At 34.0% G+C, this 25,249-nt stretch overlaps 4 protein-coding genes across 4 annotated transcripts; 3 read left to right on the top strand and 1 right to left on the bottom strand.

Annotated features, from left to right (window-relative positions):
* Positions 1-272: 272 nt before the first annotated feature.
* On the top strand, positions 273-6,166 carry LOC124826457 (U1 snRNP-associated protein usp106-like). The gene is made up of 13 exons (XM_047299283.2): positions 273-581; positions 670-722; positions 938-1,106; positions 1,184-1,247; positions 2,023-2,102; positions 2,254-2,407; positions 3,368-3,429; positions 3,618-3,680; positions 3,869-3,927; positions 4,254-4,335; positions 5,158-5,204; positions 5,284-5,529; positions 5,892-6,166. The coding sequence occupies exons 1-13, from the start codon at positions 435-437 to the stop codon at positions 5,908-5,910; spliced, it is 1,245 nt and encodes a 414-aa protein (XP_047155239.1). The 5' UTR covers positions 273-434; the 3' UTR covers positions 5,911-6,166.
* A 1,360-nt stretch (positions 6,167-7,526) lies between these two features.
* LOC124826458 (protein TIC 20-II, chloroplastic) lies at positions 7,527-8,312 on the bottom strand. Its single transcript, XM_047299285.2, has one exon. It carries the CDS (start codon positions 8,246-8,248, stop codon positions 7,658-7,660), a length of 591 nt encoding a protein of 196 aa, XP_047155241.1. The 5' UTR covers positions 8,249-8,312; the 3' UTR covers positions 7,527-7,657.
* A 1,619-nt stretch (positions 8,313-9,931) lies between these two features.
* CAC1 (chloroplastic acetylcoenzyme A carboxylase 1) lies at positions 9,932-14,889 on the top strand. The gene is made up of 7 exons (XM_047299286.2): positions 9,932-10,219; positions 10,416-10,463; positions 10,924-11,072; positions 11,199-11,517; positions 11,601-11,672; positions 14,453-14,518; positions 14,614-14,889. Exons 1-7 carry the CDS (start codon positions 10,112-10,114, stop codon positions 14,635-14,637), a joined length of 786 nt encoding a protein of 261 aa, XP_047155242.1. The 5' UTR covers positions 9,932-10,111; the 3' UTR covers positions 14,638-14,889.
* Positions 14,890-19,251: 4,362 nt separating this feature from the next.
* Positions 19,252-22,188, top strand: LOC124826461 (uncharacterized). Its single transcript, XM_047299287.2, has 2 exons — positions 19,252-19,861; positions 21,859-22,188. Exons 1-2 carry the CDS (start codon positions 19,415-19,417, stop codon positions 21,898-21,900), a joined length of 489 nt encoding a protein of 162 aa, XP_047155243.1. The 5' UTR covers positions 19,252-19,414; the 3' UTR covers positions 21,901-22,188.
* The last annotated feature ends 3,061 nt before the right edge of the window (positions 22,189-25,249 follow it).

Genomic DNA, 25,249 nt, shown 5'->3' with positions numbered 1-25,249 from the left:
TTCTTCAGTTATACTTTTTTAATAATTACTTTTAAAAAATATATAATTATTTATAATAAAAAGATCAATTTATAATTTTATTTTTTAATAGTTAATTTTTAAATTTAAATAATTACTCATAATAAAAAATAATTTTTATGGTAAAAAAAAATAAAACTAAATGTAGTTTATGTGTTTCCATTAATATAAAATAAATCTATTCGAATGATTAACCGTTATAAATTATAGATACATGAAAATAAAGGGGGCCACCCCGTCTTAACCCTAATACTGGAAAACATCATATTATAGTGTTCGATAGTAAATTTTCTTTTCAGATCCCAAATTCTCAACAACCCCAACCTAAGATAAAAACACAGCACGAGAGTGGAGAAGAAGAAGAAGAAGAAAGGCTAATAACATAGCAGCACTGAAGTTCGTGCCAGCAAGCAGCCATGGATGCTATACGGAAGCAGCTCGATGTGTTGATGGGAGCCAACCGCAACGGCGATGTCCGTGAAGTCAATCGCAAGTACTACGATCGCGACGTCTGTCGTCTCTACCTTGTCGGTCTCTGTCCTCACGAACTCTTCCAGTTAACGGTAACTTCTTCCTCTGTTTCGCCATTCGTTTTCTCATCCTAGGGCTTCGTTTATTTTTTCATTCTGTCTTTCGCTGTCTCCGTTTCAGAAAATGGACATGGGACCTTGCCCCAAGGTGCACTCTCTTCAGCTCCGGAAAGAGTATCCTTCTCGATCTCTAGGGCTAGGGTGTTGCAATCGAAGCACAGAACAATTTGGTTTAGCTTTTAGGGCTTGTTGATCTAAACTACGCCATTTCGTTGCATTGATTTTAAAATTAAACTACGAGAAATATCTAATAGTTTGCGGTGCCGGCGTCATTTAAATGCAGTGGCTTTCTTGTGTTTGTGTTACTGTTGTTGTTTAACTGTTCTTAGATACGAGGAGGCGAAGGCGAAAGGGACTGATAATTATGACAGGGAATTGGAGGACGTCATAGATAAGCTTATTGGTGAGTGTGATAGGAAAATTGGCAGGGCTCTCAAGCGGCTCGAGGACGAGGATGCAAAGGCTGCCATTGCGATTTCGGTCTCCGAAGTTACTCAAGTGAGTGTTGATTGTTGTGTTATGTTCCCCTGCGGCGAGTTGTGATAAGTAATACTAATCTGTTTTTGTGTTTGCAGACCCCTGAGGTGCTTGAGTTGTCTAAGCAAATTAAAGAGAAGTTGAAAGAAGCTGATCAATACGGTACTGTACTGTTGTTGTTACTGGTTGGACATGTTTGCTTATAAATAAATGGGCGTTCCTGGGTCTTTAATTGTAGAGAAGTATGGATTGCCAGTCGGGGTTATTCGTTAATTGGATCTGTTATTGCTAAAACCTGAGTGATACTTTTTGTCCTGGAGTTATGGCTTCTTAGGTTGAATATTCACGACATTAGTCTGAATTTTTCTCTTTGCTTGCTAGTTGCGTGTATGCACTTGTGGAATTTCGTAATTGTTTGAGATTTTTTAGGAATTATAATAGGGAATTAGGTACCTAGATAACTGATGTATTAAAAACGTTTAAATTCTTGTAGTACAAATCAGTTGATCATTGATTAGATTTAAACTAATATCTTTTTACATGATTTTATTCTTAACTCAAAATTGATGTGTTACTTAGTTCCAGAGCTTCATTGGTGAAATTTCATTATTGTTTATCATTCAAACATTTATTCAACATGCCATTTAACAATAGTACAAGTAAATACAGCTGAAAGAAGTTCAATTTTTGAAGTATTTGGACATGTTTGCTTTATAAATGGTTCAAAATGTTAATCTTATGTTAATAGAGTCACAGGTGATGCAAATTTTCTCTGTTTGAAGCATCTCTTAAATTGTGAAAAACTGGTCTTTCTTATTTTTTGTCTGCTTTAGTATTATAAAACATTGTGATTTGATCCATTTAGCTGAGCTTACTGATTGGGAAAGGCTTGGTTGTTGAGATTTTTGTCTTTGTCTAAGTTACTTTGAATTTGCAGATCTTGAAGGCAAGACAGATCTCAAGATTCGAGCTTTAGAGGTCGTAGAGGAACTTAGAACTAAGAGAGCAGACAAGCAGGTCAGTGATATCCCTTGAACATGAATATCCATTTGCGATTGTTACTTTATTATAGTAACTCGTGTTGTTAGATGATGAAGACAATTTTCTGATTTAAATTTTATGAGGAGTTACTAATAAATGCTCTGTCTTCCTATCAATTTCCGAACAGTCCATGCTTCTTTTAGATGCCTTTAACAAAGACAGGGCATCTTTACCTACACCTCTGCCAAATCCACCACCTTTGGCACCCCTACCTGTAGTTGCTCCTGATCCTCGAACACAAGAGATGATAAATGAAAAACTGAAGAAGGCTGAGGATCTTGGTAAGTCAGTGAAACTCTTTATACAAGCTCATATGTTGTTGCTGTTGTTTATTTGCTTAATTTTTTAAACAGGTTGAAACTCAGATAAACCTGTCTCTTCTAAATTTTGATTATATGCTGTTTGAATAATGGAGCACAAAAATAAAACCCACCAAAGCGGACTGTTGAAATTATGTATAAAGCCTTTTGCAATTTGAATATCTCTGAAAAACTTTCTATATGCATGTTTTCCAAATGCTGATGTATCCTTAGTGCACTAGATGGTTATTATGAACAAACAATCTAATAGATTTCTGGAGTAACAGCACAAGCACCCTCTCCAAAGGACTGATGGCTTAATTCGGTAGTAAAAGCTAACCATAAAATTTTTCTAAGGATCTTTCTTATGAGACATTTTAACAAGCCTTAAATCAGATCAATTTATGAAAAGTTCACATGCAATTCCGACTCCCTTTGAAATAATGCATATGATATGAAGGTTAAAATGTTATCATTAAATACGATAACTAGTTCCCCTTTCTCCTGTATCAGAAATATAAACAATTAATCTCCTTATATTGCTGTAAAATCGCTAGGAGGATTTCTTCTTTATAAAAGAATGGACCAAGACTATTTAGGTGTAAAAATGCATGTCACATGAGAGCTTTACCATTGATATGGTCTGTTTACACACACACACACACACATATCCGTTTCCAAACTAATGTATTGTGACATTAGCCACTAAGAAGATTTGGTTTGCTTGTGTTTTAATATCAATACGATTAAGTAATTGACTTCTGCCTGGTAATCATGATTCGTGATATCATTATTTTTTTTATCTTGGTTGTGTGTTTAGCTTTAAAAAACAAATTTCATCCTCAAGATATGTTCTTTGCCTTCTGCTTACTAACTCTCAATATATGAACAAGTCTTTTTTAGACAGTCTCCTTCCTTTTTATTTATTTTTTGAATGAACAGGTGAACAAGGAATGGTTGATGAGGCTCAAAAGGCATTGGAAGAGGCTGAAGCACTTAAGAAGGTCATTCATATGTTTTATTTTATTGTTGATTTCTATACAAAGTTACAGAAATACTTGTACTGTATTGTTTGCACACTATTTCAAAATTTGGAACCAGTGTGGAACCGGTGTGTTTTGTTTTTTTCCTCATTAATTTTTTGCTTTTATTCATGTAGTGGCTCTAATGATCTTAGTGTTTTCTGTCTCAGCTTCCTGCCAGGCAGGAGCCAGTGTTGGATTCATCAAAGTATACAGCAGCAGATGTCCGGATTGTGAGTAAATTTTCTATGATCTGACAGATTGTATGATTAAATAATTACATCTACAATTTGGCTTGCCTAGTTATTTTTTCTTATCAGCTTTTTTTACTGAGAATTTATGGCTTATTTTTTGTGATAATATATATACATACATAAGTACATTGATTCTTATGCCTCTTTCACTCGTCATAACTATTCAGACCGATCAAAAGCTACGTGTGTGCGACATTTGTGGAGCTTTTTTGAGTGTTTATGACAGGTAACAACTTATTTTGTCCCTCCCATCATCTTTTCTCTTTTCCCTTAATTTTTGCAAGGGATTTATGGTGTTAGAATTTGGGGTTTCAAGTGCTTCAGCTTTTGACCCGCTAGTAATACCTCCTTGTCACCAGCAGGCTCTTGTGCCAGTTTTACGAGGATAACTTTTGCAGCTAAAGAATGTGCGTCTTTTCTGTTTTTTGCTTGTAGATCATGATATTCTTACCTAGAAGTTTTTGGGGAAATAATGCCATACATCAATATATTATTCTCTTGATGCTTTGGTGTATTTTGCTTGAACAGTTTGATTTGTATTATTATTTACAGCGATCGCCGATTAGCTGATCATTTTGGAGGGAAACTTCATTTAGGGTATATGCAGATTCGTGAGAAGTTAGCAGAACTTCAAGTAAGACAGACATCTCTAATGCATTTCTGATTGTGTTTAGGGTTCTTGAAATGTATTATTTTCCAGTTAGCTGAAATGTATTATATTATATGGAGAAAAATGTTAGGATTTTCCTGTTTGGTCACAAGTTGCAACCGTATTCCTAAAGCCGTAGTAATTTTATCTCTTTTGGAGTTGTTTGAAGAAAAAGGGTATGAGAATAATGTGGTAACTGCTAAATGTATTTAATTAAGTACATGGTCTAAATCCATCTTGGTTTGTTTTTCTAATGTGAAAGGTTTTGTTTTTCCTCTTTGCATTTTGTTAGTCTTCAATCTGCACTAATAAAGTCTCTATTTGGTCTGGAAGCGTCCAAACTTGTGAACTGATAAGCAAATTGTGTATTTATAATTTTAATGCTTGTTCAGTCATTGTACATAACCTGCTGTCTTTCCTTATAGAGATATTTATACTTCCATTAAATCTATCAAACCGTGGTTGATACATGACATCTCTTACCAATTGGCTGTGTATCATGTGCATTTACAATCTTGACGTTTATTTTTAATATATTTTTTAAAGTTTGTCACTTTGTCAATGTTGTTCAATACTGAAGAGACTCTTCTTTTCTGCAATTGTTAAGTCGAAATGCATTATTTCAAAGTGTTTGACCATTCCTAGGAGAAAGGACGAATGGAAAGGGTGAGGATAACTTTGTTCGATGGGGGGTTTGTGTTTTTGGGAACGTCTATTGTATCTGTTGATTTTGAATGTTCAATAATGGATGAACTTTGATTTTAATTGGGTAGAGGAATGATATAAGACTGTTAATTTCTGGCTCAGGAAGAAAGGAACAAAAGCCGAAAGACTGATCGGCACGAGGACAGGAGGTAAATTTCATTCCTTAATGATGGGCATTTAATTAAATTTTATATTTAGTTAACACTCTTATGCATTTATTTGGCATAGGTCAAAAGAACGGAGTAGGGATCGAGACAGGGAGTCAAGCAGGGACCGTGAACGTGGTGATAGTCGTGAACGAGGGCGAGACCATGATCGTAGGAGTAGAGACCGTGACAGGCATTATGATAGAGATCGTGGACATGAGCGAGACCGTGACAGAGACTCTGACCGTACTCGCTCCTATGAATCAAGAAGTCGTAGGAGGTCACGCTCTAGATCTCGAGAGCGATCTAGAGATTATGATCGACATAGGTACATGCTTCCTTGACTTGTTTTATTTTACGTAACATTCTGTCTGTTTAACTGTACGAAGCAACTGCTTTGGATCCCATATGAATGACACAAGTGGGCCCTTGATCTAAGAGTCAAGTAGGCTTAGTAGATTTCTGTTGAAAGACAGTCGCTAACTTCCTCTGCTAGTTTATTTTTCTTTTTCTTCCATTAGTTTTAGTTTTGGTAGAGAGAAGTGTAACTGACGAATTTAAAAGCATAGGAGGAAAATTCAGGAGTTTAATTTTTAACACATCTATGGCATGTGCATATAACTGATGAATTTAAAAGCATAATTTTATTTTAATTGCTATTTGTACCTAACCCTTCTGTTTTCTTTTCAGGCGTCATGATCGATATTAGCATTTGGTATGAATCTTATGGATATGAGAAAATGTTTAGTTTAGGTGGGTGTTGAACCTCATGTTGGACAAATAATTTTGCAATTTCTTGTGTTGAACTGTTTCTCCGATGATGGATGTAGCTCGAGCTTAGGTGTAGCCTAATATGGTCTTGTGTTGCTTTGCAGATATTAATTCAATTTGTAATTTGCCTTACTTTGGAGCAGTTCTTGCTATTGTGCTTAAAAGTCCTAGTTTGATTCGAATTGCTATTTACAGTCCTCGTGTTACACAAAAGCTCACGTACTAGTGTTTTAAGTTACTTGGGAATTTGATTTAACCAAACAATTATAGTTTTCCTGTTTCTGAGGCGGTAAGGAGTTAATTTACTCCGGATTAGAAGTTATTTTTTTCTTTACTTTTTTGTTCATTATGTTATGTTCATAGCCAATCGATAAAACTTATGATCAAATTCCTCTTCGTTGAGCATTCCTTAGCATAATAGAGAAGGTATCTCTTTGTCATGATCATGTTCTCTAAAGCATACGGAGCAAGTGCGAGAACGCTCCTAGCGTTTTGCTTGTGTTAAAGATTTGAACCCAATGCCTCTCTGTTTGCAAATCTCACTCGTTACGTTCTTTCATTCAATTGTTTCAAATTGACAACGCCCAAAAATTTTATCGAATTTCGGTGGGAAGATTGGCGGGGTGGGGGAAGAAAAAATGTAATGTCAGACGGCTTAAAACTGTCGAAAAGTTTATACGTAAAAGATAAAATAATAAATGAGGAGTTTTAAACGTAAAAAAAGTGACAATTTGAACTTTTAAGGTTGATGTGATGGAAAGAAGCGCATTAAATTACGTTAAAATTATAAAGGAATAAACTAATTTAAAAGGATAAGAAAAAACAATCTAAGTAGCCTGAAAATGACACTTTAAATCGGACGAACTTAACAATCTATATTAGTTTTAAATTATCGAAAGAAAGTGTAACTAATGTTTTTCCATGAAGTTTTCGCCTTCTTTTACGGAGGATAAAAGTTGGAACCGCAAAAGTCTCGAGAAGGGCATTAGCAATTGCGTAAAGTTAAAAGTTTTGTTTTACAAATAAATGGGTTAGATTTACCGGTTGTCGAAAAATGAAACGAGCTTTCTGGAAAACGATGGTGCATAATTTTGTTTTCAACTATATTGGATTAAGTTCATCTCAGAATGAAACTGCTTTTCAGTTTCATAGGAACATGTCTCTTAAAATTTAGAAGAGAAAGAAAAACTACTCAACTTAAAAAATAAATGATCCATAAATTAGAAAAAAAAAGATATTTTGTTTTTCTTCTTCTTTCACAATTCATTGGTTAATTTAGATAATAAAATTTACACGTATTTTCGTAATTTACACCTTAGGTTAATTCCTTGTCCAGAATCAGAAAATGCATTCACCAAAATCAAAACCTGAACAGACCAACAGATCCGGTTCAAACCTTACTATCAAAACTAAAATCAACTCAACTGTTTACGAACCAAATTGCTGTTGAACATGGGATGATGAATAAACAGTGAATCAGTATAGTGTTTAGCATAATCAGAAGTAGCGGCATTAGCATTTAGAGCAATTCATTAGCGAAAGAGCAAACAGAGGTTACCTAATCTGTCGGTTGATTGAATCAATTGTTTGCAGAAATATGATACAAAAATGCAGAAAGATTCGACAGGGGATTGAATACAAGGAAGAAAGCAGAAAGAAAAGAAAATGCAGAAGCCCAAATAAAATCAGATTTGCCTGGAAGCAGCGTCGGCGACAAAGGGCAAATACGGCGTGCGTCCCAAGACACACGAAGCGACGCCGTAGAGGAAGCAGAGAATGCTGAAGACGAAAATTGCGTTGCTGGACCAAATCATGAGAGGGCCGCGACCAGGGGAGAAGATTCGAGCGATGAGATGAGGAATAACGAGGAGAACGTCGAGGGTGACGGCTTGCATGGCGTTGAACCTGACGTAGCGGGGGAAGGTAGGGTTTCGCACGACGCCGAGGTAGAGGGCGAAGAAGGCGACGAAGGAAGCGTAGGGGATGGATCTGTAGAAGGCGAGGAAGGGGACGATGGGATCGAAGAGGACGGCGAACTTAGGGTACTGAGCCAGGAGGTAACGACCGTACTGGAGGGAGTTGAAGAAGGGGAGAGTGTAGGCGGCGATGGAGATGAGTCGCTCCGTCGGCGGAGGAGAAGAGGAGTTCGACAAGCGCGCCCCGACGGCGCCGTTTTTTAGTTTGAGAGGGAGAAAGGATGTGTGTCTGGGGAGTGAGGGTTTGAGGGTGGGAGTGGGAAGAAAGCAGCTTGGGCGGAGGAGCGGAAGAGTGGCCATTGTTCAGACAAAATCGCCGCCACCACTCTCTCTTCTACTCTTCCCTTTTCTGATTTTTATTTTTTTTAATCTCTCAATTGACTTCAATTTGCGTCATTGGACTTCTCTGGCCCACTCTGCAAATTAAAATCAATTTTCGACTATTACTTTCTGTACCTCCACAATTACTAATTGGATCCTTACACATAAGATAAAAAATTTAAGGGTCCCTCCACCACCATCACTTCTCCCTCCACTTCCCCAAACTTAGTGCAGAAATATTTTAATTACAAAAATAAATTTTTTTACTTTTAACCCTATTTATTATAATAATGTGCAGATGTGTTTTTGCAGTCTTTCTGGCTATGCTCTGTGTTGTTTGCTCTCTGAATGCAAACAAGAAAACACTCACTTCGAAGCATTCCTTGCCCTTCATAATTTCTATGTTGTTTTATTAACTTTTTTTTTAAATGTCATATATCTATACTCATGTCCTTGCAATTAGGTTTTTATGTTATGGTAGTGAAAAACATGATTGAAGGTTCTCAAACAATAGTTGTATATGTATTGGCTATTTGTCTGAATTGTGCTACTGAATAATTTTATTCTACCGGAGTAACATCTTTGAGCAAAACATTGCAAAGAATAATTGGAAAATCAATATAAGCCTTTTTATGTATTTTTTGTGAGCCACTTGATATAGTTTTTTGGCCCAACGGATATAAAAAAGAGAAATAAGAGATGAGAGATGAGAGATGAGAAGAACGGATGTAGTGGAGTTGGGGGGTGAGAATCTGAAAAGAGAGATAGAAGGAGAGTTGGGAGGTGGGAAAGTGAGAATGGATAGATAGACATTATTTGAGTTTAAAGTAAATAAATAGAATTAAAATAAAAAAAGGTTATTTTTGTAATTAAAAAGTTTTTACACAAGATTGGAAGGTGGAGGGAGAAGTGGTGGTTGTGGAAGAAGCAACACCCAAAATTTAAATATCCTTCACCACCACTACACCACCGCAGACATTGTCATCACCTTGCTTCCTTCATCCTCTAGAGGAAGAAGAGGAGAAGAGAACGTTTCGGAGGAAAAAAAACAAAAAATACTTTCCAGAGTATTGTAAAATATTTTTATGTAGGTTATTTTGAAAAATTCATTCTAGAAAGTATTATATTATATTTTAAAAATTTATTCTTAAAAATTTCATTAAAATAAATTTCGAAATACACTATGAAAATTATGTTCCAAAACTTGTGTTTCAGAAATTTATTTCTTCAAAAGTTTCAGAAATACTTCAAAAATTTGTTTTTAAAGAATATGAGTGAGAATAGGAGTGTTTATAATTATTTTAATTTTAAATTAAAAATAAAAATTATTAAAATACTTGAGTTTAAAGTACGTGAGGATTTTTTTTTACTAAAACTTATTCACGTTACTAAAATGTAGCCACCGAAAGAAAACCATACATAAAATAACAAACTTTATATATATATATATATATATATATATATATATATAATGTGTTAATTAAGAATAAATGTAAAAATGTAAACATATAATATTATAAAACTAAATTAATACATATTACAGTAATTAAAACAACAAAAGAAGTTTGAGAAGTAAAAAAGAAGAAGAGTAAAATGAATATATTATTAAAAAGCACCATTATCATATTTAAGGCAGTGTGTTGTTTGTTTCTGGTTGTGGATATAGGGCACGTAAGAAGGAGAGAGAGTGAGAGTGACAGTGAGAGAGGTTAAAGAAGCGCCAGTGGGTGTGCGCCTTGTGTCACTGTTCCACCCATCACTCTTTTGCTTCTCTTCCTTTCATCTCTCTCACCTCTCTGCAGTGCTGTTTCACTTTCAGTCTTTTCAGACAACCAACGAGACATGGCATCCTCGTTGCCACCTGCGACCAAAGCCGCCACCAATTTCCCTCTCACACACTCTTTTCGCCTCTCTCCTAAACCTAACAGCCTACGTTTTCCTCCCACCAAGGTTGCTATTTGTATCTCCCCCTCACTTAATTTAGGTCTCAACAATTGAAAATACTCTGCCTTTTTCTTCAATGTTCCAAACAGACACTAATCGTGTGTCTTCCTTGTTGCAAAAAGTGCAAACGACCACGTCTTATATTTTGTTTTGTTGTTTCAGTTACGGGACTACTCATTTATCTGTCTGATTTTGTCTGCAGCCTGGTCATTCGGTGTGCTTCACAAGGTTTAAGGCGCAATTAAATGAGGTAATTAATATTTCCTCTACTGAATTCGTATGTACTGTATTTGTCTATCTGTGTTTGATCTCAAAATATGATTTTTGTGAAGAAGGCAGCTTAGATGGAAAATTGTTAATTTGTTGAAGAGGGTAACTGAGATGGAATGGAAAATTGTGTATTTATAATGATTGATTAGAAAATTGTAAGATTGGGATTGTCATTTACTGCTGTTTAAATAAGCTTCTTGATGATGTTTATAGAATAGAGAATGAAGAGGTAAAATGATAAAAGCAACTTGTGCACTTAATTTTGTATAGAAGTTTTCTAATTTAATTTCTTCAAAAGTTCAGATGCATAAATTGATTTAAGTATATGAGAGATACTTGGTTTATTTTAACTTCTGAGAAATTCTTCCAAATACGTGTAAATTTTGCTAAAATCTACTCATGTTACATAAATGTTGGTCTCATCTTTCTGCTTCATCAAGGTTGCACTTGACAGTTCCTCCAATGCTACTCCTATCAAAGCCAAATCAAATGAGGAACCACCTGCAAAACCTTCGACCGAATCACCTTCAGTCTTGGCAACTCAAGAATCGATTTCTCAGTTTATTACTCAAGTTGCGAGTCTTGTCAAGTAAGCAGATAATTCAGTCTTGCTTGCTTCTATTAGTAGTAATAGCTGTTATATAAGCTTTTCACTGCATGTTTGAAGTGGTGCAATGTAATCAGCTGCGCCTTATTGTCCAATTTTCTGCTGCAGGCTTGTTGATTCAAGGGACATTGTGGAGTTGAAGATGAAGCAGTATGACATTGAACTAACAATCAGGAAAAAGGAGGCTATGCCTGAACTACAACCTGCTCCTCAACCTGCGGTGGTGTACTCATCCCTTCCACCAGCAGCAACACCGCCACTTGCCGCACCTACATCTATTCCAACAACTAGTCTAGCTCGTCCAACTGCTACACCAACTTCTCCCCCTGCTCCTAAGTCAACCAAGTCATCGCTTCCACCTCTTAAATCACCCATGGCAGGGACATTCTACCGAAGTCCTGCACCTGCTGAACCTCCCTTTGTGAAAGTAATTCTATTCTATCTATTGTATAATTTAATATTTTCATATCATGCTTTTTTGCACCCTGATGCAAGGTGTTCCTTCTTTAGGTTGGAGACAAAGTCAAGAAGGGGCAAGTTATATGCATCATCGAGGCAATGAAATTAATGAATGAAATAGAGGTAAGTTCTAATGTTGTGCATTTTCTTTTGCAACTGTTAATTAAATTAGTGAATTCTGCATCACTTATTTGTCATGCACCTATGACTTCTATTTGCTTTGTCAAAATGTTTAATTTGGATCTCTAGAGTTTAGAACTTGTACCACAAAATGGGGATAGTTTTATTTTGATTTTCCTTTTCTTTTTGTAAGGATTACATTAACAGTAATTTGCAGACTATAAAACATTAATTAGTGCAATCCACAAAAATGTGATCCCCTTTTTGCAAAATGAATCTGCATCGATTCTTAATTAATGATTAGTAATGGATGAAAAAACGGAATGTAAAAATAAAGATTATCAGCACATATGCAATTCATTTTCACCTCTTTATGAAGTAAATTGAGCCAATAGAAATTGAAAAAAGTGTTCAAATTTGGTTGTAGAATGGTGATTTGGTCATGATTGTGGATTTTCCTTTCCCCTATCTCGTTTCAAGCCTGTCAATGAATATAATTTTTCAAATCTTTTTCTGTAATTTTACTGCGGAAGTTATAGACTGAACTGTATTATAACTGGTAGAAAAATGTATGGGTGGACTATCTGGGGCAGTCAACCTGGTGGGAGATGTTCGGATAGAAGATTTTATTATGTGAATAAATTTTTTTCTTTTAATTATGGATTATTATGATTTGAAATAAGATTCAATTCACAATTTGTAATGTGGGTCTTGTAGCTCACATTTTGAATCTCTCTTTGATAACCTAGCTTTTAGTCTATATGTATATGTATCGGTTTACCTTCCACTTCTGCTTCAGTGATTTCAGACTTCACTATATGACAGACAAGGATCTCCTTTTTCTTTGGATGTCAGGGTGCCATTATCTTCCCAATTGGTAAAGACAGAAGCAGAGTACCTCCACTTGTCGGCTTGTGGCCTCACTGACAACATAATTCCTGTTATTGTTGTTTTAGTGGCCCCTGTTTGTTCTTACTTTGATAAACAGTTTTGGCCATAATACCTTCGTTTCCACAGCTAATTGATTACGATTTCTACATTTTTATCAAACTCTATGCAACACCACTTTCCACATCTATGATGTCCTTCTCATTGTTGACCTCAGTGGTTGTGTTTTCCCCTTCAATTCCTGTAATGATGACCTTTGATTGCTGTCCATTTTCTGGCTTATTTGTCCCAATCCTTGTCTCTGATCGTTTCAGTGTCATTGTAAAACATTTACGTCTCTCCCAGATAGCATTCAAATGAGCTAATGCTGTGGTTATCTAATCTCTGACAGGTACTGTATTTAGTTAGGAGTTAATAGCTTAGTTGGGCAGGCTGAGATAGTAGAAAAAAAATAAGGCATATTGTGTATAAATAAAGAGGGGAGGTTGAGAACTCGGATATCAAGGGAAATCATTCATTTGTATCTTCTACCCTAGCCAAGGCTGCTGTTACACATTGGTACAACAATTGGGATTTAGGGTTCATCAATAAAACAATTTCTTTCAGATTCTGAACTAGTTCTATTCTATCAACTGTAATCAGATCTTGGATATCTTGTTTCAGCCAACTAGGACACAGAACAGACTTTATTTCACCGGTCAGAGACCGAACAACCTTGAGGACAAGCAAAATGTTCATAGCCAGTTAAGCTGAGATGGTTGGAAGAAATAAATAGGCATATTTCCTGTGAATAGTAAGATGGGTTGAGAGGAGGAGTTAGTCAGCTAGTGAGAGTCTTAAACCTCGCAAAAATGCAGGGAATTTGTGCATTCTTTCTGATCATCAATAATTGTACATTCTTTATGAGCTTAATTTGAACCAATTTCTATCATCCTCCATACTTTTCTTGATCACTTGAGTATATTCATAATTTGAAATTTTGAATCAATCTTCCCTTGGATCTAGCAGGTGGAACCAATTCTAGGATCCTATAAATTAGGACTTGAAAACAAGCTCAGTGAGCATATACAATAATTTCTCCGTCTCCAAGAATAAAAACTCCTCATAGTAAATGCTTTATCTGCCTAGTCAAAAGGGCTAATGACCGAGATGGACCTCCTTCTTTTGATTGCAGTAACCTTGCTCTGCCCTCTATATACATGCTAACAATCTGCAACTCAGCTCCTCCACATCCCACAAGAACCTTCCCCGTAGTATAGAGACTAATAGTTGGGCCACTTGGCCCATCATCAAAACCAAACACTGTTGCTGTACCATTAGGACCAATGGTCCTGTCGTTGTTGATGTCTCTCTGCAAATAAGTTGTTCAATATTTTATTAGCTAAGTAAGAATCAGAGTATATTTGAAGTTCCTTGCAGTTTCCCAACAAGTGGCTGGTTTTTCTGCTGGTAGTGGTTCTTACACTTGTACATATGTATAATTGTGGCAATGAGGTTTAACTGAGCAGAATATTAAAAAGGACAAGATCCTACTAGTAATTTAACCTAATTCATACTCACGGAGAAAACAGCTTGTGAAATCAATCGGCACATTACATTCAGTATTTTAATTCGAAAGAGCTACTCTTTATTCTTTTTTGTCAAGATGCAACACTGAAGTGCCAAAACATTGAAATATTGAAGGATGTGTTATGGTAGACACTTCCACAGAACAAACTTTTCATTAAACATAATTGTCACTATAGGATTCAATTTGATGATTTGTCTATTGGTTTGTAATTGTGATACATGTCAAAAGTCAATGAGAAATGTACGGTTTGTATAATTTTCTGTTCTCTTGATGGTCCTGTAGTTTTTCTCCTGTATCTTTTACTTAAAAGTTGTGTTCTATACAGGCTGATCAATCAGGAACCATAGCTGAAATCATTGCAGAAGATGCGAAGCCTGTAAGCGTTGACACTGTGAGTATATTCTAGAACCTCACGATTAATAATTCATCCATTAAAATTTACGTGCTCAGTGTTATTTAGGTTTGATTTCTTTTGTTTCCTTGCAGCCCCTATTTGTGATTGAACCATAGAGCTCAGAGTATTGTAGATGAAAATCTTCAGTTTGGTAGTTGAAGTGAGAGGCTCATCAATCCCCCTAAAGATAGAGGAAGTGTAGGAAGATTTTGTTCTAAATTGGAATGACTCAGTTGAGAGAATTATTCTAGTTTACAATGGATTTATTCCTTATTTTTCTTCTACATGCTTGCTATGTTCTAGTGATTTTTGTTTTTGTTTTTGTTTCAACTTTTAAGGTAAGTTAATGTGTATGATATTCATCTCAAGTTGTCTTCCTTTTCTTTTTATTTATGGAAGGGTGGGGAATGTTTCATCCATGGTGGTGTTTTTTGTTTGAATAAATATCTCCATGATTACTTCTAAGACAGGAAGATAAGAACGTAAAATGAACTAATTTTTTTTCTATAAACTATAAAGATTTCAATACCTATGTATTTAACTTTTACAGAAGTTCTTTTATATAACTTTTCTGAAAATTGATATATATTAAATGATAGCTTTCAACTTATGATAAAAGCTCAATTTATTTTATCTTATTCTTTTAGAAATATTTATGAAAATTTTATTTAAAGATAAAATACAATTATGTAGAGAATGTTTACCCTTTTTTTGGCTTTTGTTTTACTGATAAGTATTTTATTTGGGGTATGATTTCTTTCAAAATTTTATGCAGCTTAAGTGGTAAAAAGACTCGTTATTCCCAATCATAAGAAAATGGTCCAAGGCTGCTGAGATGTAAAGTAGTACTTTTAATACTGAACCTAACCTTCATCACAATTTTGGAATGATGTTTGGGAACAGTAGTGTTAATCACGTATGTGAGATATTGAAAAATGCTAAATTCCAACGTTGTTTCGGAATCACAATGTTTAGGATGATGTTCCTGCTTTCCTTCTGCTGTTTTCTGTTTTCTCTGTCTTCTTTTTATGTCCTTTTCTCTGTTTGGTTACCAAAGGCTGAAAGCTCATAAAAGTTATATAAATGTGAGGTAAGTCGATGATGTGTGCAAACTAGTATAGAATAGGTTTGGTGAAGATTGTAGTACTTCAAAATTTCTTGGTTTTCTATTTTTGTTTTTTCTAAGTAAGTCTTTATGTTTTTTTTATTAAATTATATTTATTTATTGCTTACCTTTTTCCCACTTGATCCCTCTATGGGATCATTTGAGGAACTTACAATGTGTAGAATGTCAGAACCATTAAATTCAGCACTAAGTGGAAGTCAGGTGTAGGCGTAAGGATTTTAGAAACTTAGAAAGTGGAAGACAGGTGTGCGTAGCTGAGTGGTCGATCGGTTTTGACGTTAGTATATAAATGAACTTTTCAAAATTTCGTGTCACTCTCCTCTGCATGCACTCCTTCTCTCTACGTTCCTAAATCCTTTTCTCCTCCTTCTCTCTACAATTCTCCTCCTTCTCTCTACAAAATTCTCACTTTCTTCTTCTTTTGATTTTCAATCAGATAGTGTTGAGTAATAAAAGTGTAAAAATCTTCCATCTTCACTGATCAAATTCAAGTTTGGAGCCGATAAGTTCATTCTCTTCCTAAGAAATCTGTTTTCGGGCACATGTAAGTCAAATTTCTGGTTGCATTTGTTCATCTGTTTCATCTTCACAAATTTTGATCATGTTTTGGTCTGTTGGTTGATTATTCCTTCTTGATGGGTTATAGGCATTCTAGAAAGTTTTGGTTTTAGGGAAACGAATTCTGCTGTGAGCTGAGTTGATGTTCGGTTAAAAAGGTAAGGGAAGCTAGCTAATTTAATTACTTGATTTTGATGTATGAATATGTTGATGATTCTGCATGTGTGTGAAAATGAATTATTTGATGTTCGGTGATCTTGGTGTGGATTGTTATGTGCTATGTTCATGAGGTTTGGGATTCTGTAGAATTTTGGTTCAATGGCCGAGTGAATTGTGAGGAAGGGTGATGGTGAAATTGGGGAAAATGTGTTCAATATTAGGTGGGTGGGTGGTCTCCTAGCCGTACTCAGTTTTGTATTAGCGTTCGTTTCTTAGTAGTGCTAAGTTTATATTGTGTTCGGTCTTAACTGAGTTATGCTTCTGTGGGATTTCAGTTAATGACCGATCGGTCTGATACTAGTATTCTATTGAATCTAGCGATCGGTCTTAGTGGGTTGAGGGATCTCTTGTCAGCGCTCGGTCTTGTACTAGCAATTATGCTAGTGTCGCTCGGTCTTGTACTAGCAATTATGCTAGTGTTAGTGCTCAGTCTTGTACTAGCAATTATGCTAGTGTTAGCGCTCGGTCTTGTACTAGCAATTATGCTAGTGTTAGCGCTCGGTCTTGTACTAGCAATTATGTTAGTGTTAGCAATCAGTGTTGTATTAGTGCTCGTTGTTGGTAGTGCTCGGTCTTGTACTAGCACTCTGTCTCTTCGTAATACTCAGTCCGATACTTGTATTCGATTTTTATAATGTTCGGCCCAAGTCAATAGTATTCGGCCCAAGTCATTTCTGTTCGACCTAAGCTAATATTGTTCGACCTAAGCCAATGACGTTCGGTCTAAGCCAATAGTGTTCGTTCTAAATCATAAGTGCTCGATATAAGTTCAATTGTTCGACTCTTGCTTGAGTTTCTCTCTAAATGACCGTTCGGTCATGTTCTTATGTAGGGAGGGTTTCTCCCGTTCGGTCTTGTGCATAGATTATGTTGATCTTTTCGTTCGATCTCCAACGTTCACAGAGTTTTCGATTGTATGAGTAAAGATATGATTGTTGAATGGAATTATATATTATATAATGATGATGGTGTTTTAAGTCATGTAGAAGAGAATTCCAAGGAGGAATATCTCAGGAATGGTTATGGAATTGTAGAGTATGAATGTGGGTATTGCTAAGCTGGCGCTTATCCTGATATTCTGTGATTACTCATTTTCACGTAGAGAGGAGTAACTCATGTGTGAGAATGACAGATCCTAGTCCATACGTGTAACTTGGGCGAGGTATAACGGACTAACCCCGGTGGTAGCTGTTGAGGGCATCCCAACTACTACACCATCCGGGTGCAGAAACGTCGTAGCTACACAATTCATACAGTCGGGACAATCAGAGTAAAAGTGATTGGTCATTGCATATTATATGTTCGGTCATTGTTGAAAATGTATGTTTGGTTGTTGCATGATTGACATGATTGGCTTTTGTTTACTCTTGTATTTTTGTTTGAATTATATGTTTTATTGGATTAATTAAATTACTCTAGCTTACTCTACTTTTCCTGTCTTGTCTTATGTTTTCCGTTCGGTCGTCTTCTCCATTACAATGATCATCCTGTGAATGTGAGCAGAAGGTGATGATTGTTTGTTGGAGTAGCCTTTGGAAGACGTTAAACCTGCAGTCTAGTTAGGACCAGTTGGTCAACAGATTTAGTATTTACATTTTGTAAACCGTTCGATTTATACAGGGTATTGTATAACTGGCCGATTTGTTCATATATTTTGTGTAGTATCTATTTTCTTAGAGATTTTAATTTTATAATTATTTTGAATAACTGTATTGTTAAAATACTTTGACAACTCATGAATAACTGATCTACTATATTATTATTTGTAATAGATCTATAATATAGTTTATACTTGGATGTTACATAGAATTATTAAAAGTAAAACTAGTGGTGTTTAAAAAGACTATTAGAGAAATTGAATAGAAATTACAAAATTATGGAGAAATTATTTAATAAAGAAAGTGTTCTGTTGATGATTCGTTAGGAAAATAAATGAATAAAAGACGAATTATGAAAAATTAAAAGCTTTCTGGATAAAACGAATTTAATTGGTGGTTCAAAGGATTGATACAAAAAAGGTAAAACAGTATCTACATAAAGAGCGAATCCGATAAAGTCAATAAATTAGTTACTCATTTACAAGTTAATTTGATTAATGTAAAAGTTTAAGGGGTATACGATAGCTTATTTTAGGAGTTGAAATTTAAAAGTTATACATTTATAGCACATAATTTATTTATTTATTTATTTTCTTATCATAATTTATATTTTAGTATATATTTTTATTATCTTTAATTTTTTATTTGTTATTTGTTTTTTTTTCGGAGACAATTACTTATTGCTTTATTTTTAATATTTTTTATATTTCCTTTAACTTTTGTGTAGTTTAAATGAAAAAAAAAACATTACAAATTTAAAATGTTTCATCACGTGGGTAAAAAAAAAATTAGTTTCTGAAAGTAACTAACTATTAAATTTGACTAACAGTAATTAGATTAACTAGCTGACTTATTCAAATGAAAACACATAATTTTTTTTAAATGAAATTAAAACCCTTTTTGCGCAAAATTAATCTAATTGGATAAAGTTTATACGACTAATTTAGCTCGAACTTATTATTTTTTGTCACTGGTAAGCGAAAAAAAAACAAAAAAAAAAGAATAAGAGAAAAAACAGAAACTTAAAAAACAATTTTTTTTATTTTCTCTTTTTAAAATGCATTGGAAAAACTCCAAAATTAATTTAAATAACATTTCAATCTTCTTGGAACAAAAGAAACAAATAAAAATTGTTTTTTGTTCAAAGTTTAGTGCTTGAAACGGACCAAAAAAGAAACAAATATTGTTGCAATTTTGCTTAAAAATAAAAACCGAAAGCAGAGAAGAAGGAACAAACTTATTGGAGTATTTTTCAGTTTTTCCTCATAAAAAGGACGAAAGCGATCGATTTGTAGAAAAAGAAAGGAGAATTAAATTCATTGATTGATTTATTATTAGGTAAGGGAACAGAGAAAGAAGGAGCACAGATTCACACAAAAATCCAAATCATCGATGGCTAAAGCTGGCGGGGTTTGGATTTTGCCGTTGGTCGCCGCCTGGTGGTGGCTGTCCACGGTGGCGACGGTGAGGGGTTCGAATTCGACGACGATTTACGACGAGCTTCGGGCGCAGGGTCTTCCGGAGGGGCTTCTTCCGAAGGGAATTGCGAAGTATTCGTTGAACGGAACAAGTGGGGAATTCGAGGTGTGGATGCCGGAACCCTGCAACGCCAAGTTCGAGAACGAGGTGCACTACGATTCCAACATAAAGGGTATCCTCGGATTCGGCCGGATCGGGGAATTGTCCGGTATGTCGGCGCAAGAGCTCTTTTTGTGGTTCCCTGTTAAGGGCATTCGTGTGGATGTTCCCACCTCTGGTCTTATACACTTTGATGTCGGTGTTGCGGATAAGCAGTTATCTCTTTCCCTTTTTGAAGACCCTCCTGATTGTAACCCTGAGGTTGGTTTATCATCCTTCAATGTTCTAACACCTTTGTTTGATTTGGGGTTTTTTCCTCCTTTGGGGATCTGAAATTTGTGGGGTTTTCTTGTTGGTCACTACTTGGATGCGTTTCTTTGTGTTGTTAGTGTTGATTTTTTATTGAAATTGCAATTCTAGTTCGTAATTTGGGTCATAAAGATTTGGATTAAAAATCTAGGTAGATTGTTTAGGTGAAATTTAAATTTCATTGGTATAACATTGGAAGTTAAACATTTGCATCTAGGTTGTCTTTTTCTCTTATTTGGGTGTGTGGAATTTATGGTCTTTTCTTGTATGGTGTCTACATTTATGATCTTGTTATTTGGGTATCTGAAATTTATGATGTTTTCGGATTGAATAACACTTAGATGCATTTCTGTGTTTTTACGGCTGTTTTTTTTTTAATTGAAGTTGGAGTTCTACATGATAATCTATATGATACAAGATTTGCATTAAAATTAACAAATTGAAACTTCAACTCTTATTTATTAGACTTGACGCCAAAAGTTACTTCGTTCTTAAACTCATGATGTGTGTTACAGTTTTCAAGTCTCATTTTTTTTTCCATTCAAACCCTTACATAAGTATAGTAGCTCTCATATTTTGTCCCTGAACTAATAATTAAATATATAGATATTAAATGAGGGTATTTTAGACTAAATATACTATTTATGAGTGATACTAAATGTTTCTTAAGCATTATGCAATAATTTTAAAGATCAAGAGTTTAAAGTTTAGGAACTGAAGTTGGGAGTAAGAATTTGCATTTGAATTTTGTCTTTCTTTCTTAGTTTGGTATGTGCAATTTATGGTTTTCCCTTGTTGGGTTTTTACATTTATGATTCATGTTTTTGGGCATCTGAAGTGAAATTTCTCTGATAAAAGATAATACTGCAAGGTTAGGAATTTGTATATAAATCATGTCCTTTTCTGATTTGGGTAGGTGGAATTTATTGTCTTTTCTTGTGGGGGTGTCTACATTTATGATTCTTGTTATTTGGACACGTGAAATTTAAGAGACTTCCCAAGTGAACAAAAGCTTAGATACATTTCTTTAAGTTTTTAGTGCTGTTTTTAAAAAAAAAAAATTAAAATAGAGTTCTGCGTGATAATTTACACACCATAAATATTTGTGTTAAAAATCAACTTAGTTTACTGAAGTGAAATTTTAATTCTGATTAGACACAACACTAAAAGTTAAGAATTTGCATTTAAATTTCAGTGTTTTCTTATTTGGTATGTGTATTTTATGGTCTTTTCTTGTGGGGCGTCTTACATTTATGATTCTGGTTATGTGGACATATCTTAAATTTAATAGGTATTCTTTTTGAGGAAAACGGATGCAATTTTCAAATGTTCGAGTGTTATTTTTCAATTAAAATTAGAATTTCACTTGATAATTCACAGAACAAAGATTTGCATAAAAAATCAACACCAACTTAAATTAATGAAGTGAAACTCTAACTGATTAAAAAAATAACACTAACAATTTGCACCTAATTGTGCCCTTTTCTTGGGTACCTGAACTGTATGATCTTTTCTTGTCTTCCATTTATGGCTCTTATTTGGGTATACGAAATTTTTGAGGTTTCTGTATTGGACTAAACTTAAATATATTTCTTTATGTCTTAGTGTTCTATTAAAACTGAAGTTCTATCTGTAATCTACTCGATAAAAGTTTGTATTAAAAATCTACATAGATCATCAAGGAAAAACTTAATTTTGATCAGAGAACAACATCAAACGTGAACAATACATATGAAACTGTCTCTATTTTTTTCTTTATTTGGGTATGTGGAATTTATGAGTTACATGTATGGCTTTTGTCATTTGGTGCCTGAAAAAAATTCATGGTCTTTGCTAGTAAGTGGAAGCTGTGATTTTGTTATCTAGGCTGTGACATTTATGATTGTTTTTCTTAGGTTTGTGAAATATCTTGGGGTTTTTGTGAATAATTTGGTGTTCAATTTATTCAGGTTAATGTTGGTAGTGAAGGTGTGCTGAAGGCTGCTTGGTAGAAGATAAGATGAACATTGCACCATTTCAAATAACTCATCAATCGGTTCCTCTACCTGTAGTTGGTCTTCATCGATATATGTATGTATATATATACATATATATACATATACATATATATATCTTGTACAGTGCGATGTTTTTTAATTTCTGTTCTGATTAAATGAATCGCCTGTCTCAAGGGACAAAGGATGAAAATTTTTGATGGTTCTGTGACAGACAAAGGATGTAGGGTTAGAGTGGTTTAGCCAATATTATATAAAAAGTTTTATTATCTGTGTTTGGTCTTTTATCTGTGTTTGAAAATAAAACATGAGTAGGTGCTTCTTCTATTGTAACTATAGCTAATAGCAGTTCCTTTTAGCCTTTTTGATTGAGTTCATGCTTTGATAGTTGCATTTTCTGCAACTGATTTGGGTTTCAATTGATCTTCATCCTCCTTTTGGATCTTCAACATATTCTTTTCTACTTTTTCTCATAGGTTCACTTAAACATTCTTTTACAACATATAAAGAATATATTCTTATGATTATTTTAACATATAGTAAGAGGGAATAGATTTCCATTTTTATGTATAAATATTATAAATAAAATATTGGAAAAATTACACTTGCCTCTAAGGATATATAATTAATGACACTGTTTTTAATAAATGATATTCACATTTTCTATAAAGACGTTCAGTCATCTTACTTAATTTATTAGCAAACATTACATTAACTTCCTTTGCTTTTATACCAAACCCAAAACCTAAAATCTTAGACCGACATTCACATTTTGTGTAATTTGTAAATAAATATTCCTGGCTCTTCATTTTTTAACTCTTTTTATCTTTTTAATAAAGAGATAAACACCTCATTTATTTTATTTATAAAAAACAATTTTTTAACTTTTTGTTTTATAGAAATAAAATTAATTCTGTAAAATTTAATTTGACTCACGATGTTTTTAAATAAAATAAGAGAAGTGAATGTCATTTTATTAAAATATAAGGGATTATGTATTATTTATCGAAAAAAATATCTATTAAAAAATTATGAAAATATATAGTTAAAGAGAAAAATACAACTATCTTCTTATGATTTATTATTATTGCAGCTTAAGATTAATTATTATTGCACCCGATACCCTATCTTGTCAAATATTATTTGGAGGTCCCCTGAATAAACAAAGTTAGTCATGTTACTGAATTTATTTGAAGAGGCTAAATTAATTGTTGAAACCCGATACCCTTTGTTTTATGTCAACCCCAAAGTGCCCAAACCCAAGCCATGAGATTTGAAAATGTGATGAACAAAGATCGCAATAAGTATTGTTTCGAGAATAATTGTTGAAGATTGCGATTTTAATCGGAATGCATATACAGTAATATAGTTAATTACAATATTAAATATATTTTTAGTTCGTAAGATAAAAATTTAAAATTTATTTTACTCTTAAATTTTGATTTATTTTAAGTTTTTAACTTTTTAATAATGAATATAATTATTTTAATTTTATGTTAATTTTTTTAGTGTTAAGTAATGTTTGTTGTTGTTTAAGTTACAACATGTCAAACAATAACTTATTTATCTTTATTATTTTTTTCTAATATATGAACTCTCCTTTTGCATTTATTATTTTTCAACGTCTTATTTTTAATTCATAACTCATTTAAAGTTTACGATTAATTACTCATATGGTTTTCATAACTCATTTAAATGGGTTAATATTAACCAATCCATTTTTGTTCACATATTTTAAATAGTTAACGTTGACTTATTGGACATGCTCGAGTGAGAATTTTGTGGTGTCATAACATTTGTTTTCTAACATGTAACTTATAAGGATTTTCTGATATGGAAATTTGGGATTAGGGTTTAGGAAAAAAATTAATCAGTGAACATTTATGAGTTAGGAATTTCAAGTGACTTCGCTTTAAGAAAAAAAGGATTGAGATTTACTTAGAAAAGGATATATGCGAGCAATAGTATCAACTCTTGAACGACGAAAAGGAGAGAGCTTACCCAACTACTTCATTTCACCAGAGTAAGTATACTTGCAGCTTTTAAGCTTGATTGTCGTCGTTAATTGTAAATGGTTAGCTTTTGGCGAAATTCTATTTTTCTTGGTTGTTTTGTCATAACATAATTCATGTATTTCCTTTGTTGTGTTGCTTTTTGAAAAAACTTTGAATGTATCATCAATGTTACCTCATGCAAATTATAGTAATGTTGCTTGTTATCTCGATTTCTATTTCAAAATGGTTTATAGCATATCATAAGAAATGCAATAGGTAAACACCTCATTTTGTACACAAAAAATTATAAAGTACTTCTTAGGAGTTTATTTAGTCCATCGGTAATTATTCCCATAAGATTTTAGCACACCATTTGGTCCTTTCATTCATTAGGAGTCTAATTGCTCCCATCGAATTTTGCTTTTTTTTATTCCTTAGGAGTCTAATTGTTCTTATCGAATTTTAGGAGACTTGCTTTATTCCTTAGGAGTTTAATTGTTTTCATTAGATTTTTCTCCTCACCTAATTGCTCCCATCAGCTCCTTGTTTTATTCCTTAGGAATCTAATTGTTTCCATCAGATTTTAGGAGATATTCTTTATTTCTTAGGAGTCTAATTGCTCCAGTAGGATTTTAGGATGTCAGTTTATGGTTTGCTCTCATTTTAGCTCGAATAGTAGGATTGTAGTATTTTTTTAGTCAAGCTAGAATTGTAGGATTGTAGTATTTTATAGTTAGGTTAGGGTCTGCTTCCCATTGAGCTTTAGTCAAGTTACAACTTACTCAAGCCAAGCTAGAATTGTAAGACTGTAATATTTTCTTGTTGTTCCTATCGAATTTTAGGAGACTAATTGCGCTTTTTCAGACCTTAGGAGTGTAGGTGTTCCAATAAATTTTAGGAGATTGTTTGCTCCTTTTAATCTTTGAAAAGACTGGTTTCTTCCTTTTTTCTTTTGGGAGGCTAGTTGCTCTCTTTCGTCTTTTGGGAGATTAATTGCTTTCTTTCGTCTTTTGAGAGACTTGAGCTCATTGATTTATAAATATTCTCTCACTGGAATTGGATTCCAATGAGTTCCTTACCCCTTCCCTCTTCTTCTTCATCTTTACCAACACAAGTCCAATGCCAAGAATCATCCATTTTAAGAACCATCGCAAAATCACATCATGTAGAGACAACAATGTAAAATGACGGCTAAATCACCATAAATCCTCACCCCTTAGCAAAATTGAAGATAGAGGTGATCCTGCAAATCATCGCTCTCATTTTCTCTCAAATCCTCAAATTTGAACGTGAAGAATTCGTGTATATTCATATGTGATAATCTCTCCCAACAACAAATCTATTGAAACAAA

Source organism: Vigna umbellata, chromosome 4, assembly GCF_029865625.1.
Source record: "Vigna umbellata cultivar VRB3 chromosome 4, Vumbellata_1.0, whole genome shotgun sequence".
Taxonomy (NCBI): domain Eukaryota; kingdom Viridiplantae; phylum Streptophyta; class Magnoliopsida; order Fabales; family Fabaceae; genus Vigna; species Vigna umbellata.
The sequence above is the reverse complement of the archived record's forward strand: the minus strand, read 5'-3'. Positions and strand labels throughout refer to the sequence as shown.

What these genes read in the sequence shown, in the direction of transcription:
- LOC124826458 (XM_047299285.2), bottom strand. Translation starts at nt 8,248, where the DNA reads ATGGCCACTCTTCCGCTCCTCCGCCCAAGCTGCTTTCTTCCCACTCCC.
- CAC1 (XM_047299286.2), top strand. Translation starts at nt 10,112, where the DNA reads ATGGCATCCTCGTTGCCACCTGCGACCAAAGCCGCCACCAATTTCCCT. An exon ending in TTAAGGCGCAATTAAATGAG is followed by an intron (nt 10,464 to 10,923) that starts GTAATTAATATT and finishes TGCTTCATCAAG; the next exon opens with GTTGCACTTGACAGTTCCTC. An exon ending in AATTAATGAATGAAATAGAG is followed by an intron (nt 11,673 to 14,452) that starts GTAAGTTCTAAT and finishes TGTTCTATACAG; the next exon opens with GCTGATCAATCAGGAACCAT.
- LOC124826461 (XM_047299287.2), top strand. Translation starts at nt 19,415, where the DNA reads ATGGCTAAAGCTGGCGGGGTTTGGATTTTGCCGTTGGTCGCCGCCTGG. An exon ending in CTCCTGATTGTAACCCTGAG is followed by an intron (nt 19,862 to 21,858) that starts GTTGGTTTATCA and finishes CAATTTATTCAG; the next exon opens with GTTAATGTTGGTAGTGAAGG.
- LOC124826457 (XM_047299283.2), top strand. Translation starts at nt 435, where the DNA reads ATGGATGCTATACGGAAGCAGCTCGATGTGTTGATGGGAGCCAACCGC. An exon ending in CGGTCTCCGAAGTTACTCAA is followed by an intron (nt 1,107 to 1,183) that starts GTGAGTGTTGAT and finishes TTGTGTTTGCAG; the next exon opens with ACCCCTGAGGTGCTTGAGTT. An exon ending in AGGCTGAAGCACTTAAGAAG is followed by an intron (nt 3,430 to 3,617) that starts GTCATTCATATG and finishes TTTCTGTCTCAG; the next exon opens with CTTCCTGCCAGGCAGGAGCC.